Raw genomic sequence first — 16,217 nt, 5'->3', positions numbered from 1 at the left:
TCTTCTGGAACTACTCCACATTTTAAAGAAGCATTACAAGTTCAGTAGATACCCTGGAAGGTGTGAATACCATGATGAGGGGTCTAGGGAAGCTTGAGGAATGGTCTGGAACAGTGGCGTAGCAAGGGCGGGGCGGTGGGGGCGGTCCGCCCCGGGTGTCAATGGGTGGGGGGGGGGTGCTCTGCTCCATCCATCCACACCCCCCCCCTTGGCATGGAACCGCCTCCCCCCTGCCAACCAGGTTCCAGCTCCGTCCACCCCAGCGTGGTGCCTCGCATCTGCAGTGCTGCTGGAAAAAGAAGAAAATCGCCTCGTCGTCGTCCCTTCCCTCACTGTGTCCCGTCCTCAAGGTGGAACTTGGAAGGCACTGTGTCATGGGGGGGCCGTGTTGCCCTGCACCCGGGGGGGGGGGGGGGTGGCGATCCGCCCTGGGTGTCAGGCAACCACGGAACGCCACTGGTCTGGAATTTGTCAGCAAAGATTTCATACTAAAAAGTACAGAGTCCTGCATTTGGGCTGCAAAACCTTAAACCAGTGGCACAGATCCAGGGGAACTGGGTTCAATTCCAGCTCCTAATGACTCTGGGCAAGTCACTTAACCCTCCATTGCACCAGGTACAAAATAAGTACCTGTATATACCATCCAGCTTATAATTGAAAAAGAAAAACGCCTATATTGCAATCCAAATCGGGAGATAGACGTTTATCTCACAAAAACGAATAAAGCGGTATAATCGAAAGCCGAATTTGGACGTTTTCAACTGCACTCCGTCGCGGATGCGGACAAAGCTGATGGGGGGCGTGTCGAAGGCGTGGTGAAGCCGGAACTGGGGCGTGGTTATCGGCTGATCAGAGATAGGCGCCTTTCGCCGATAATGGAAAAAAAATATGCGTTTTTAGCGAGAATTTAGGGCACTTTTCCTGGACCCTGTTTTTCCACGAATAGGGCCCCAAAAAGTGCCCTAAATGACCAGATGACCACTGGAGGGAGTCGGGGATGACCTCCCCTGACTCCCCCAGTGGTCACAAACCCCCTCCCACCACAAAAATATGCCGTTTCACAACTTTTTATGTTCACCCTCAAATGTCATACCCACCTCCCTGGCAGCAGTATGCAGGTCACTGGAGCAGTTATTAGGGGGTGCAGTGGACGTCAGGCAGGTAGACCCAGGCCCACCCCCCCCCCCCCACCTGTTACACTTGTGCTGGTAAATGGGAGCCCTCCACACCGCCCCCCAAACCCACTGTACCCACATGTAGGTGCCCCCATTCACCCCTTAGGGCTATAGTAATGGTGTAGACTTGTGGGTGGTGGGTTTTGAGGGGGATTTGGGGGGCTCTACACCCAACGGAAGGGTGCTATGCACCTGGGAGCTCTTTTACCTTTTTGTTTTTTTTTGTAAAAGTGCCCCCTAGGGTGCCCGGTTGGTGTCCTGGCATGTGAGGGGGACCAGTGCACTACGACTCCTGGCCCCTCCCACGAACAAATGCCTTGGATTTATTCGTTTTTGAGCTGGGCGCTTTCATTTTCCATTATCGCTGAAAAACAAAAACGCCCAGCTCACAAATTGTCGAATAAAACATGGATGTCTATTTTTTCCCAAAATACGGTTCGGTCCGCCCCTTCACGGACCCGTTCTCGGAGATAAACGCCCATGGAGATAGACGTTTTCGTTCAATTATGCCCCTCCATGTAAACCACTTTGAATGTAGTTGCAAAAAAACACAGAAAGGTGGTATATCAAGTCCCATTTCCCTTAAATAAATCCGAATATAGACCCAATGTCATCTGCTTTCTTTATAAATCATTTAGGGGACCTTTTACTAAGCCGTGCTAGAAAACAGGCTTAAGTGCACTCTAACGCAGGACTCTCCTGCACACCAAACCCATTTCTAGTATGGCCGTAAAATAGGCATTTTTCTATTTGCTGAACTTCTGGCCATGCGCTACTGTGTTAGCATTAGCGCACAGCCATTTAAAAAAAAAAAAACACAACAGCGCTTACCGTCTCCTATTTAGGAGGCGCTAAGGGCTGCTGCATTATGGACGCTCTATCCAATTAACAACCAGTAATTCCAGCATGCTAGCTGTATAATGCTTCCACTTGCCACCTCCGACATGCTCCCTCCAAAAAGAAATAAATAAATAAAACCCATGAGCTTAGCTTGTGCAAATGGCAAACCTAACAAAGAATGCTTCAGTGTGTCCTGCATTAGGTCATTTTTCCTGCATTAACCCCCACTTCTGTTGCATCCACAAATCTGAGCATATTCTGATTTGCGCACGCAACTCAATTGGTTAACAAACCAATCAGCACTGATAAATGGATGTTAACAAGCAATTATTGGCACTAATTAGAATTCACGAGCACTACTCGCTAAGTGTATTCTATAAAGTAGTCTGCATAAATTCTACCATGCGGGTATGAAAAGGGGCGTGGCCATGGGAGGATCATGGGCATTCCTAAAATTTAGGCAAAGAGGGGAATCGAACGGCGCTGGCCAAATAGATGGCCAGCCATCTGTTTGGCCGGCGCCACAAAAAGCAGTCCCGAACCGTATTATCGAAAAAGATGGTCGGCCATCTTTCATTTCAATAATACGGTTGGGGCCGGCCAAATATCAAAGATAGCCGGGTTTGAGATGGCCGGCATCGGTTTTTGCCCAGAATGGAAACTAATGCTGGTGATCTCAAACCCGGCCAAATCCAAGGCATTAGGTCATGGGAGGAGCCAGCATTTGTAGTGCACTGGTCCCCTCACATGCCAGGACACCAAGCGGACACCCTAGGGGGCACTTCTAAAAATTAAAAAAAAAAAGGTCCCAGGTGCACAGCTCCCTTACCTTGGGTGCTGAGCCCCCCCAAAAACCCACTCCCCACAACTCTACACCATTACCATAGCCCTTATGGGTGAAGGGGGGCACCTAGATGTGGGTACAGTGGGTTTTGGGGGGGTTTGGAGGGCTCCCATTTACCACCACAAATGTAACAGGTAGGGGGGATGGGCCTGGGTCCACCTGACTGAAGTGCACTGCAACCACTAAAAACTGCTCCAGGGACTTGCATACTGCTGTCAGGGAGCTGGGTATGACATTTCAGGCTGGCATAGAGACTGGCAAAAAAGTTGGGTTTTTTTTTTGGGTGGGAGGGGGTTGGTGACCACTGGGGGAGTAAGGGGAGGTGATCCCTGATTCCCTCCGGTGGTCATCTGGTCAATTGAGGCAGTTTTTTGACACTTGGTCCTAAAAATAAATGGACCAAGTGAAGCTGGTGAAATGCTTGTCAGAGCCAGCCATCTTTTTTCCATTATCGGGCGAAGCCAGCCATCTCGTAACCATGCCCCGTCCCGCCTTCGCTACCCTGCCGAAACACCCCCTTGAAGTTTGGCCGGCTCCGCGATGGAACGCAGTTGGCGCCGGCCAAAATCGGCTTTCAATTATACCGATTTGGCCGGGTTCAGGAGATGGCCGGCCATCTCCCTATTTGTGTCGGAAGATGGCCGGCGATCTCTTTTGAAAATAAGCTGGAAAGTATCATAGAATAAGCTGTTCCATGCCTAAAGTTAGACACTGACATTTACACCAGCTTTTTGTGGGTGTAAATGACTCTGCCTAAATCTTAGTTGTATGGACAGCATTACAAATAGTCTGTAAACTGCGCCTAACTTTAGGTACGGTTTACAGAATATGCATACGAGTATTTTCCATCGGCACTAAAGATAGAATTTAGCTCTAAATGTGCATTCACACCTAACACAACTTAGTAAAAGGAACCCTTCTATTGTTAAAAAAGAACAGAGGATTTTGAAATATAAAACACAGCTTCAGAATTCAAACGTTTTACTTCTGAAATCATCCTCCGGTTTAGTAAATTGGTTATACATGTTTAAAGTTACTTTCAACCTAGATGTTACAGGGCACCCTCATGTCACAAAGAAACAAAATAAATACCCATGTACACATTTGAATCTTCCTCTTACTGTAAGCAAATCAAAACAAAATTTATTATCCACCTGCTGGCCTTCAGCAACTGCACGGATCGTCTGTACGGCTTTCACATGTCCCAAGACAAAACGTGGTCAACCCTATGGAACACTGGACAATGACAATCCTTGGTATGTCTTAGAGCTTTAAAACCAACTGGGAAGTTGATTGTCAGTCAACAGAAACAAAAGTTATTCATTGCAAACAGAAGCAGGTCTCAGGTACTGTAACTTGTTCGCTAAGCAGTCACTATGGGCTTAATTTTATATGAGAACTGCCTATGTAAGAAGTCCATGTAAAGACCACATAGGAGCCCATTTACCTTTATACCTGAATCTCTACTGCCCAAATTGCAAAGGACTAAAATACAAGACAACCCATGCGTCCAACTTCTCTTACATAAGCACGCGCCTGTGGAACGCACTAACAACTTACGGTCACCTAAAATTCAGAAAATTATTAAAGACTCACCTATTCGGAAAGGCATATCCGACTGATCCAACTTAAATGACTCAACCCTTCAACACTTCACTATCAAAGATCGTATTGGACATCAACCAACCCTTATACCTCAACCCAACTTGATTGAATCTTATCTTCCCTATCCCACTACAACATTTTGTATTTATCCCGTACTGGACTTGGCGAATGCTTTCACGGTATTATGTAAGCCACATTGAGCCTGCAAATATGTGGGAAAATGTGGGATACAAATGTAACAAATAAAAATAAAATAAAATACAGTCCCAACTTGCAGACACACACATTTGCAGTACACCTGCTCACAAAAAAGGTGTATATGTGTGCATGTAACAATTCCTGCCTCTGTTCCACCCAAACTATTTTTTGTACTGCTTTTAAATATTACCTATAATTATGTATTTTTATTCTCTTCTTTGAACAGAATATAAACACAGTAGTTTTGAAGAAATAACCTAGAAGAGGCAGGTGGCATAATAGTTGGCACACGTCTTCCATGTGCTTACCTTTTACGTGTCTATGTGATCTGTAATTTTTACAAAAGCCCTTTGCAACACATCAAACAGGCTTTAAACAAGGAAAAGGCATTATAGAAATTACCTCCTATGTTATTCCTAGTGCAAAACACGGGCATTGAGTTTGGCCACCAGGAAAACTCGTTTCCTTCTATAAATTAGATTTTGCAGACAAGAAAAATCCTGCACTTGGGGGGAAAAAAAGTCGATTTTCTTTAAACTCATCACGTCCCTTCGGCATGCAAAGATATTTAGACTCAGAAAAACTGAAGCTAGCTGTGCCCCCCCCCCCCCTGCCATGCTAATCGATCGTCCAAATTCGCCTCCTTCCCTAATCCTGCAGAAACGGAGCATCCTCCAGATAACAAAACTCACCGCTTGCACCGATCCCACACTCAGGCAAAGCAGAAGAAAAACTCTGCAACAGAAGAAAAAAGGAGGAAAGATCAGGCGTGAAATAAAGGTCTCTTCTGGATCCCTCTGCGGGCCAGAACTAGTTCCAGTGTGTTCACTCCAAAGGGACTGGTCGGGGGGGACGGACACACTCACCCTCTCCCCATTCTTCTCCTCGTGCCAGCCCGAGAAACCTTTCCGTGTCCTTCGCCGCTCCGGGCTGCCCGCTTCTCATTGAAAGCAACGAATCCAAGATCTGCAGAGAGAAAGGGAGACAGTTACAGTCAGCTCCGAGCACGAAATCACAAGAGGAAAGTTTAGGGCAGCAGGAGGTGGAGAGACTACCCGGCGAAAGCGAGCTGGATCAGGCTCCCAGAGACAGCCCGCACCAAAGTCCCTGCACAGACAGCGCGAGCGGCAGAGAGAGACAACTGGAGAAGTGGGCGTGGTCTCCGCCGCCTGTCAATCAGCCGAAACCCCAGTGAGTCCCCTCTCTGCCTTCACTGCTGCTCGGCCCTTACCCAGAAAAGGCTGCTAGCAGATCTCTCTGCCATTCAAGCAGCTTTCTTCTGGGGGCAGGTTTGGCTGCTGTGACAAGCAATCAGGATGTAGGATTCAGTGGCAGCAGCTCCTCTCATCCAGATGCATGTACAGATTCCCCTTGGGAGATCTATTTTTTTGTGTGCCAGTGGGCTTCCCCCCCCCTCCCCCTCTATTAAATAAACCAACCTGGGTGTGGGTAGGTCGTTTTCTTTTTAGGTGGCCATCGCGACCTGGCTTGAGGTGGGCAACTGCTTCCTCCTGGCAGAGCTGAAGCCCCCAAGGGGGATGGGCAAGGGGCTTGCCCTTGTAGCTTGATTTCCTTTCCTAGTTTCAGGTAGGGGCAGCAACTTCCTTTGCAGCAACCAGAAGTGTAAAACCTTTCTCTTCTTGGCTGGCCTTCTCTGCTTTGATCTCTCCAGCGAGTCTGGGATTTTCCCATTTTTGAAATGCCAATCACTTTCTGATTTAAACTTTTTGCTGAAGCAGACCTGTGCGGAGCAGAGTTTATCCGTACAGAGACTGAAACGTATTTAAATGAAATCAGCCTAGGAAATCTACAGAGCAGGTAGTTTACACTTTGTCGAAGGTTTCAGCACCCGCACAGAGATCTACAGTCAATTGTTTCAGATACTTGAATTGTTACTTATGTCTGGAGAAAGATGCCTGTATTACGAGTACCTTTGAAATGCTACTTTTTGTAACACAAACGAAACGTCTCTTCATAATTAGTAATTAAATGTGTGTGTAAAAGACGGTTTAATAAAGCAAAGACAAACCCCACATTTGTCTTGCTCATCTTTAACCCAAACAAACCATTTAGTTTCAGTTTGAGATGACTGAAAACATTTATGATTATTTGCCAACATGATCTTACAGAGAGAATACACTGTAGCATTATTTTTCGTATTGATCTCTTTTATTTCGTAGACCGGCTCGAGGGCAGAGGAACCCTAGAGAGGAAACGGGCTTGTTTATTCAAGCACAATCAGCCTAATTACTTTGAAGGGAACAAATATTAGTTTTTCATTTATTCAGGGAGCGGTGGGATGACAGTGATGATCCATCCGCTAAGAGTGGGGGGGGGGGGGGAGGAAAGAGTTCTGGTGGGAGCCTGCAAGGCGGAAACTTTACAGGTCGTGAAATCCGAGAAGCTGCTGTCACATATTTAGCAGCACGCACCCCCACCCCCCTCCTTTTGCTGGGCTCCTTAAGCAGGGCCAGGGGATGACTGGACACTTCTCTCTCAGTCTCCGCCAGCAAGGTCCCTCCCGGGCAGCGCAGGTTGCTCCTGCCTTTTAGACGGGACTGGAGAGATATTTAGAGCGCGGAAGGATACTCTGTTGGCGAAGTAGTCCGTGAGGCTTAAGTTGAGCGATCTAGCTTTTGCAGAAAGGGAAAAAGTTGGTTGGCGGGGTGGGCTCGGTGCGGCCCCTTTCACCATCCCCTCCTAGGAAGGGCGGCCTCCTTTTTTTTTTTCTTTTTTGGGGAAATGTTCTGCGGGGCAGCCTAGTCGTATGTGTCTGGAGCCTGCAGGATGAAGCTGCTTGCTTGCTGCTGCTGGAGCCTCCCCGGCTTTCCTGTCTGCTTCCTGGGATTGCTGCTGCTGTGGGCACCGGACGCCCTGGCTGCTGTGAGTACCCGGGACCTGGGCTGGAGGGTGGGTGGGCACAGTTTTTCCAGGTTTTCTTTCTTTTTTTGTTGTTGTTGTCGTCCTTGGTGTGGACGTTTCTGCCTCCGGTCGACTTGCGGTTCCTATTATTTTTAAACCTTGTAACTCAAAACCCCAGTGATTCAAGCATTAGTGAACAGAAAAACGTTTAAAAATAGGGTGCTGTGTGCAACAAGGAAGGGCTATTTATGGTGTGTTCGTTAATAAGCCAGTGTGTTATTTAAAAAAAAACAAACACCTGCTTTTTAAAAATGGGTTCTGAGATTTCTTCATATGCTGCACTTCTAGGGGATTAAAAACTGTTTTAGTTTATTGTTACAGTTTAATAAAATGTGTTAGAGCACTAGGCTTTAGCAGATGAGCGCGATTTTCAAAATATAATCATAAACAAGTCATATAAAAGGACAGTATTCCATAAAAAGATAAACTATACCTGACATCACACTGCTGGGCTCTCACACCTGAGACATAAACTCCTAAAGGCGACCTCAGAGGATTCCCCTCCCGTCTTGCTCAGTGTTGTCTCACCCTGCACAGCAGTGTCATTCAAAGAAAATACTTGAGTGTAAACCTGGCTTAGTATGTGCTGGTCTCAAATCTTTTACAATATTCAGTTGCTGGATCTCTAAATAACTCTCTGCTTGCCACCTTTTCCGAGACTAACTTTTCAAGGCAGGAATGGAACATCTCTTACAATTGCACTAGGCCTAAATGTCAAAAGCACATTATTGCCTCCCCCCCCCCCCCACCCCACAACAGCCCCATCTCACGGTTTCGTCACCAGCCTAATCTGCTACGTTTAAGAAGGACGGACAGAAAGTTTAACAGGAACCTGCGAGGTTTCCAGTCAGGGGGCTGTGAAGCACCTCGACTCATCCTTGCTAAAGTTCTCATTAAAAATGACAGAGTTAGACGTCTACTGAGACCGCTTCTGCCTGTGAGACAAAGACCACAGACAGGAGCTGCAGCCTAAAGCCTTGGAAAGACAAACACAGTCAGTCACTGGTTCTCAAAGCCGCCAGGTCGGTTCCACGTCCATTTACACTGCAAGTCTGCAAGAGAAGTGGCACTTTTGGAAAAGGGGGAATCCCATTCCCAGCCAATTCAACCAAAGCCGGCAGATCAGTTTCTATGCAGCATTCATGTTACCTTCTCAGTATTTTTGGGTTTAGAGGTTGAGCTGCAGATGTTTTGAAGTTCTGCATCCGGGGAGCTAATTCCATCTTTAGCTTATTTTTCCAGTAAGGTTAGTTTGGAAGTCCTCTCCCCCTGCCTGCCCCAAAGCAAAGTGCTTTTAATCTTGCCGAATGGAAATAGTTCATAAGATGCAAAAGCTGGAGCGAAAAGAAAAGAAAAAAAATACGATGTCACTTATGAAATGAACTGTGTTGGCAGCTAGTCAGAACTATGCAATGAGCAAGATGTCTCTGCTCAGAGCACCTACATGAAGCAAGCGCTCAGTAATCCTTCAAAGAAAAGCATACTTGCCTGCGGAAATGGACGTGCAAAGAGGATAAAAGTTTCAGAAACATAACCCCAGGTCCAGAGAAAAGGAAGGTATTAACTCCAAAAACACAATGTGGTCAATAGTTACATAAGTATTGCCATACTGGGAAGGACCAAAGGTCCATCGAGCCCAACGTCCTGTTTCCAACAGTGGCCAATCCAGGTCACAAATACCCGGCAAGATCCCAAAGATGTACAAAACATTTTATACTGCTTATCCCAGAAATAGTGGATTTTCCCCAAGTCCATTTAATAACGGTCTATGGACTTTTCCGTTAGGAAGCCGTCCAAACCTTTTTTTAAACTCCGCTAAGCTAACCGCCTTTACCACATTCTCTGGCAACGAATTCCAGAGTTCTTCTGGCACAAGGCATCTAATCCTGAATTTTCTAGTACTTCCAGTGTTATATCATATTTAGGGGTGCGTTTAGCGTTTTTAATGCGCCTGTAAATTTAAGGCCCGTTAAACGCTAACACGCCTGTACATTTCTGTGAGTGCATTAGCGTTTAACGCTCATAAACCATTTACACGCGTTAAAACTGCTAACGCAACCATAGCGCCACTTAGTAACCATAAGCATTGGTAAGGTCAGTAAATGGCCCACGTATCTCTGTTTGATGGGGGGGCTGCTTATTCTAGCAAAAGGCCCCCTTTTTTGTCCCTCTTCTTCCTTTCCCCAGCATTGGCGCATTGTCAGCCTCTGGGAGGAAGTGGGGATCTGTGGCCCCTTTGTGTTTCGGGAAAGGGGACCAGGAATCTGCTCTCCTGCACTCCTCATAATACCTGCTGCCAGAGAAGGAGAGTCTGCAACCTTGCTGCTGTTATCAGGGTGGGACAGGTCATCTGTCACTGGTGTTGTCATTGAAGGGGGGGGAGGGGTCAAGGGTTCCTACTCTCCCTACCTTTCCGATTTTGACATTGGACAAGTGGGATAAGGGATGATGGGGAAAGGGAAGTGTCTGGACTGGGTAGAGGTACAATAAGGGTTTAGGGAAGAGATATAGGGGGAAAACAGTGGAAGGGGAGAGGGCTAGGAAAGACTAGCGGAGGGAGGGAGAGAGAGTTGGACACTACTAATTAGTGATAATCCTGTTATCCCTCCCCCCCCCCCCCAATCATCTCTCATTTCTAGTGGTGTAGCCACAAGTGGGCTCAGTCCCATCCAAAATTCTGGCACCTTTGTTATGGCAGGCAGGGATCCCCAAGTCCCGCCAGCTAGAAGAGGCAATGTGGCCGTGCTAACTGATTAGCACAGGAATGCCTGCTCTCCGCCCCTGACATACCACCTCCCAACAAAAAATGTAAAAATATTTTTTAGCACATGGCTGGCATGCACAGATATGGGACTTACTGCAGTACATGTGAGTGCAACCCACTGTAAGCCATTGTAGGCTGCGCTAAGCCCCTTTATGAGTACATAAAATATATTGGGGGTCGGATGGGAGCAGCAGCTGCAGATGGCTCTTTCATGTGTTTCTTCTTTAAACAGTAAGGAGCAGATTCTATATAATCACACCTGAAAAGTTGGCACTGAAACGAGATACGCCTAGGCGTATTCTATAAATGACACCTAAATTTAGGTGTATTTCATAGAATAAGCCTAAATTTCCATGCGGTTTATAGAATATGGCGAACGCCCATCTGCGTGACTTTGCAGGCATCCAAGTAAACGTTGGTGTAAATGCCGACCCCTAAATTACGCACAGACCATGTGTATTCTATAACGCGCATAGATTTTAGAAGTGCTCTTGACCGGCCCATGGCCACACCCTTTTCAACTATGCAACTTAGAATTTACACACATCGCGTTCTAGAATACACTTAGTTCTGCACGTAAATTCTAATGCCAATTAGTCACTAGTTCCTTGTTAGGTGGTAATTAACAGAGCTGATTGGCTTGTTCAGTAATTAAGTTATGTTATATAGAATCCGGAGGTTAATTTCTAAGTGATATTTAGATCCTTTGGAGAGAGGGCTGCAGGCCATGTAAGAGTCTCTCTGAGCATCTGGGGAAACTCCTGGGCTAATACTGTGTAGCCATTGTGACACATCAGTTGTATGGCCAAATTTTAAGTTTTTTTTTAGAGACTTCTACTGATAACTCGAACATGCAGGATGAAGATTTGGGAAACTTGAAGAGGGACGAAGAACTTATTCACTTGATACCTACAGGAGGAAGAGAAAGACCTGAAGTAAAGTAGAAAGTATAGTCTTTGGGATTCCGGAATCTTGCTACTCATTGTTCTTATCACTTATTTGTCCTGTTTGTCTGTCCTAATTAGATTGTAAGCTCTGTCGAGCAGGGACTGTCTCTTCATGTCCAGTGTACAGCGCTGCATACTTCTAGTAGCACTATAGAAATGATGAGTAGTAGTCTTTGGGATTCCGGAATCTTGCTACTCGTTGGGATTCCACACAGAATTGTGCTACGATGGGATTCCGGAATCTTGCTATTCTTTGGGATTCTGCATGGAATCTTGCTACTCTTTGTCCTAATTAGATTGTAAGCTCTGTCGAGCAGGGACTGTCTCTTCATGTTCAAGTGTACAGTGCTGCGTACGTCTAGTAGCGCTATAGAAATTAGTAGTAGTACTAGAGAGGAAACCTATACAAATGAGTGACCAAAATGCACCAGAAAGAGATCAGAGGACTATTGTCTGAAAGTGAATTGTGAGTTACTGTCCATCTGTTTTGATCTGTATGTATTTTCCACATTATCCCTCAGATTTTATATAGTGTGCTTAGGGTAAGGATTCTTTAACACCATGTGTAACTTAATTGACTTAACAAGCTAATGAGTGCTGATAACAGCACTTAAGCAATAATGAGCACTAATTAGGAGTGATTAGAATTTAGGCACACAGCTCGCTAAGCATACTCTGTAATAATGTGCACGGAACTTCTAACACGTGGAGGCAAAAAGTGGTGTGGTTATGGGCAGGGAAATGGGCATTTCACGGGCATTCCAAAATTTAGTCACCTAGTTATAGAATATGGCCCAGTGTGCCTAAATCTACACGCTGAGATTTACACTAGGTTTTCGTTGGCATAAATGGATGCAAGCAGATAGTCTATAATTGGCACCTAAATCTAGGTGCCGATTATAGAATCAGCTAAATCAGTGCCGATTTTTTAGACACCGTATATAGTCTCCTCCTATAGGACTTTGCATGTTGGGCAGAGCTGAATTTGTTTGGCTACGGTAACGGAATTCAGAAATGTGTGGGATGAACATAAAGGAATCCTGTTCAGAAGGAATGGATCCTCAGAAGCTTAGCGGTGGTTGGGAGGCGGGGCAATTACTGGGCAGACTTCTATGGTCTATGCCCCGAAAATGGCAAGGATAAATCAAGGTCAGGTATGCACATATGAGTTTATCTTGTTGGGCAGACTAGATGGACAGTACAGGTCTTTATCTGCCGTCATCTACTATGTTACTATGGTTGGTCTCTGTTATAATTCTGTCTCTTCAGGGGGTATCTGTCAAGAATTCACAGTTTGCATTGGGTGCCTTATAATAACCGAGGGCCCCTTTTACAAAGGCGCACGTCAAAAGTAAGTGTGCGCTAAACACTAGAGATGCCTATATATTCCTATGGGTGTCTCTAGCATTTAGCACATGGTCATGATTAGCGCACACTAAAATTGCTAGCGTACCTTTGTAAAAGATAAGGCACAATATTCAAAGGAATTTATGCTCCTAAATTGTCTTTGAAATTTTACTAGGACTTCTTAGGGCATAACCTTTTACTCAAAATATCATTAACCCCTGGATTCTATATATGGCAACTAAAGTTATCACCACTAATTAGAATTTAATCACTCGCAAATTTCCAAACATATTCTGTAAAATGGTGCACATAAATTCTAATACATGGATCTCACCATTAAACTTAAGTGCTGAATATCAACACTTAACCACATTAGTGCCCACAGACCACCCTCATGAATATCAACACTTAACCGCATAAGTTCCCACGGACCACCCACATGAATATCAACACTTAACTGCATAAGTGCCCACGGTTGGCGTCCTGGCATGTGAGGGGGACCAGTGCACTACAAATGCTGGCTCCTCCCACAACCAAAGGGCTTGGATTTGGACGTTTTTGAGATAGACGTCTTCGGTTTCCATTATCGCCGAAAACCGAGGACGACCATCTCTAAGGTCGACCTAAATGTCAAGATTTGGGTGTCTCCAACCGTATTATTGAAACGAAAGATGGACGTCCATCTTGTTTCGATAATACGTGTTTCCCCGCCCCTTCATGGCATTGTTATTAGAGTTCGGCGCCTTTAGAGATAGTCATCCCCGTTCGAAAGTGCCCTGCCTCATAACATCTGTAATTATAGAATAATGATGCTGTGCATGTAAATTTAGACCTGGGCATTTGCTCCGTCTCAGTATCTTCTTGGAAAAAATGTCATCCCCATATTTACCTTCTAAACCACAGCACTACAGTGTACTCTATTATTCCTTCAGACAAGAAAGCTAATAAGTTGTATGTACATATACCCAGGACACCTTATATTAAACTAAGATATTGTCCACTATAGTAACGTTTATCCAATCAAAACCAAAATAGTGCAACCATATAGATCCAATGGATAGTGTCCGGGACTCAATGGATAGTGCGGGACTGATGGGACAGGATGAAGAGCACAGGGCCGCCGAGAGACTGGGCCAGGCCCGGGACAAGGCCGCCCTCGGGGCGCCCCCCCCCCTCCTCCCGCCACCGGGCCCTCTCTCCACCCCCAGGCCCTCTGCACTGACCTTAAGCGCCTCACCTTCGAAAGTACAGCAAGCAGCGGCACACCACTCCTTCCTTCCGTGTCCCGCCCTCGCGGAAGTTACGTCAGGCGAAGGCGGGACACGGAAGGAAGGAGTGGTCTGCTGCTGCTTGCTGCGCTTTTGAAGGTGAGGCGCTTAAGTTCAACGCCAGGGAGTGACGGAGGGCGGGCGGGCCGGACTGCGGCACCAGAGGCCCAGGCCCGGGGAATTTTGTCCCCCCTGTCCCCCCCCTCTCGGCGGCCCTGGAAGAGCATTTGCCATTTATTGACGTACATATCGATCCCCCAATGAAGCAGAGAGTGAAACAGGTCTCTGTTGGGATGCTATGATAAGTGCGGCTTCTTTCCTGCTTAAAACGTTTCTTACATTAAATTTTGTCCATGAAAGTGTGTAAAAATATTTTAAAATATTCAGTTTATGCATCAAGAAGTTTTGCATGAATTTAAATTGGGAGGTTTTTGGCCAATGATTGAGTTTTAGCACGTTGGCAGCAACGGCGAAATCTGGAGCACAATTGGATTGAAAGTTGCCCAGCCGCAAGCTTCTGAGGTCTTTTTCTCCCTTTTTTATTTAGAATTAAATTGATGCCCACTGTCCATTAAGTCTATATGGTTTTGTTGGATACATATACCCAGGACACACACACATGCTTGTGGATCCTAGGATGTTCCTTGAGTTCTAGTTATACCCTTTGTAAAACTCTATTGCTATCCACTTTGAGAGCTAGGGAAACCCCTTCTCCATGCAGAACACTGGCTTCCAGTCCAATACTGGATTCTCTTTAAAATTATCATTATCACCTTTCAAACCCTTCATTCCGGTCTTCCGCTATTCCTGTTCAAACACCTCGTATCCTATTCGCCGACACATACACTACGTTCTGCTCAGCGGCACCTTTTGGTTGTCCTTCTTTCCTTCGGGTGCGTCCATATCTTTTTCAGTAGTTTCGCTCACTCTGTGGAATGATATTCCCAGGGTTGCTGAGAAGAGGGGGGGGGCAGGATTCCCTGGGCTTGGCTTCCAAGGGGGGGGCCCGGTGCTGGGGTCTGTCTCTCTCCTGCTCCTGTGTGTCGGGACCCGGGTGCTTGCGTTAACGCGATAACCTGGATCCCGGCACACAGGATCAGGAGAGTGACAGACTGAGGGAGGAGCAGATGCAGGAAGGTAAGGAGGCGACGGCTGTCCAAGTGGGGGGTGGAGGGGGGCAGCGGCGACTGCGGCAGCCCTGCCCCAGGCCCGGCTCTCTCTCTCGGTGGTCCTGGGTATTCTTCTTCCCCTCCGATCTGAATTCTCCTTTTTAAGATTTAAAGCTGTTCTCAAGGCCCATTTTTTTTCTATAAAGCTTTTCCTTCATTGTCCCAATGATTATATTTCAGTATTTCTCCATTACCCAGGCAGCAAGTCTGCTAGTATTACATACTTATGCTAATTGTCTTTCTTTTCACTTCTCTTCCCTACATTGTTTTTTTCCCTACCCTACTTTATTACTTTAAATTTTAATGAACTCTTTCTCCTCATGGAGTTTAATAAGTTCCCCCTGTACTTTTGATCCTTACCTTTACGTCTCCACCAGTTTTCCTACCCTAAGGGGGGGGGGGGTCCTTTTACAAAGGTGTACTGAAAAATGGCTTGCGGTAATGTAGGCGTGGGTTTTGGGCGCGCGCCGATCCATTTTTAGCGCATCTGTAAAAAAGGCCTTTTTTTTTTTGCCGAAAATGGACGTGCGACAAAATCAAAGTTGCCGCGTGTCCATTTTGGGTCTGAGACCTTACCGCCAGCCATAGACCCAGCGGTAAAGAATCTGGGCGGTAATGACCTACCTGCGTCAAATTCCACTTGGCGCACGTCCGTTACGTGCGCTGGAAAATAAAAATGTCCATTTTGGGTCTGAGACCTTACCGCCAACCATAGACCCAGCGGTAAAGAATCTGGGCGGTAATGACCTACGTGCGTCAAATGCCACTTAGGAAATAAAAATGGTTTTTCAGACGTGCGTAGCGAATGTGTTCGCCAAAATTGAAATTACCGCAAGAGCCACGTGGTAACCGGGCGGTAACGCCAACTTGACATGCGTTTGGCAGGTGTAAGGGCACCTACGCGGCTTAGTAACAGGGGCCCTAATTTTGAAATGTAAATCACTTAGATATTCTATTATTTGCGGTATATTAAATAAAGTTGAACTGTGAACTGAAAACCAAATAAAAAAAATAAACTATTTCAGTGTCTGTTTTGTATGTGCATTTTGCAGCAAGTAATGTCACCTGTTTAGGACGGTTGGCGCATCTGTGTGTGTCTCCATTTCTATCCACAGCTCTGTTTGCTTATGGGAATCAC

The 16,217-nt window shown here is 46.1% G+C and overlaps 2 protein-coding genes across 2 annotated transcripts in view; one reads left to right on the top strand and one right to left on the bottom strand.

Moving 5' to 3' along the window:
• Positions 1–5,796, bottom strand: part of COL4A6 (collagen type IV alpha 6 chain) — a 446,909-nt gene extending 441,113 nt beyond the window's left edge. The window contains 3 exon segments of the mRNA XM_030209832.1: positions 5,355–5,397; positions 5,529–5,628; positions 5,718–5,796. Of these exon segments, the coding sequence (XP_030065692.1) occupies positions 5,355–5,397; positions 5,529–5,539 (54 nt within the window). The 5' untranslated portion in view covers positions 5,540–5,628; positions 5,718–5,796.
• A 1,342-nt stretch (positions 5,797–7,138) lies between these two features.
• The window catches only part of COL4A5 (collagen type IV alpha 5 chain), a 377,606-nt gene continuing 368,527 nt past the window's right edge, over positions 7,139–16,217 (top strand). Inside the window, 1 exon segment of the mRNA XM_030209194.1 lies at positions 7,139–7,545. Coding sequence (XP_030065054.1) covers positions 7,450–7,545 — 96 coding nt within the window. The 5' untranslated portion in view covers positions 7,139–7,449.

The sequence above is a fragment of the Microcaecilia unicolor genome, chromosome 7 (genome assembly GCF_901765095.1).
Source record: "Microcaecilia unicolor chromosome 7, aMicUni1.1, whole genome shotgun sequence".
In the NCBI taxonomy this organism is placed as follows: Eukaryota; Metazoa; Chordata; class Amphibia; order Gymnophiona; family Siphonopidae; genus Microcaecilia; species Microcaecilia unicolor.
The sequence above is the reverse complement of the archived record's forward strand: the minus strand, read 5'-3'. Positions and strand labels throughout refer to the sequence as shown.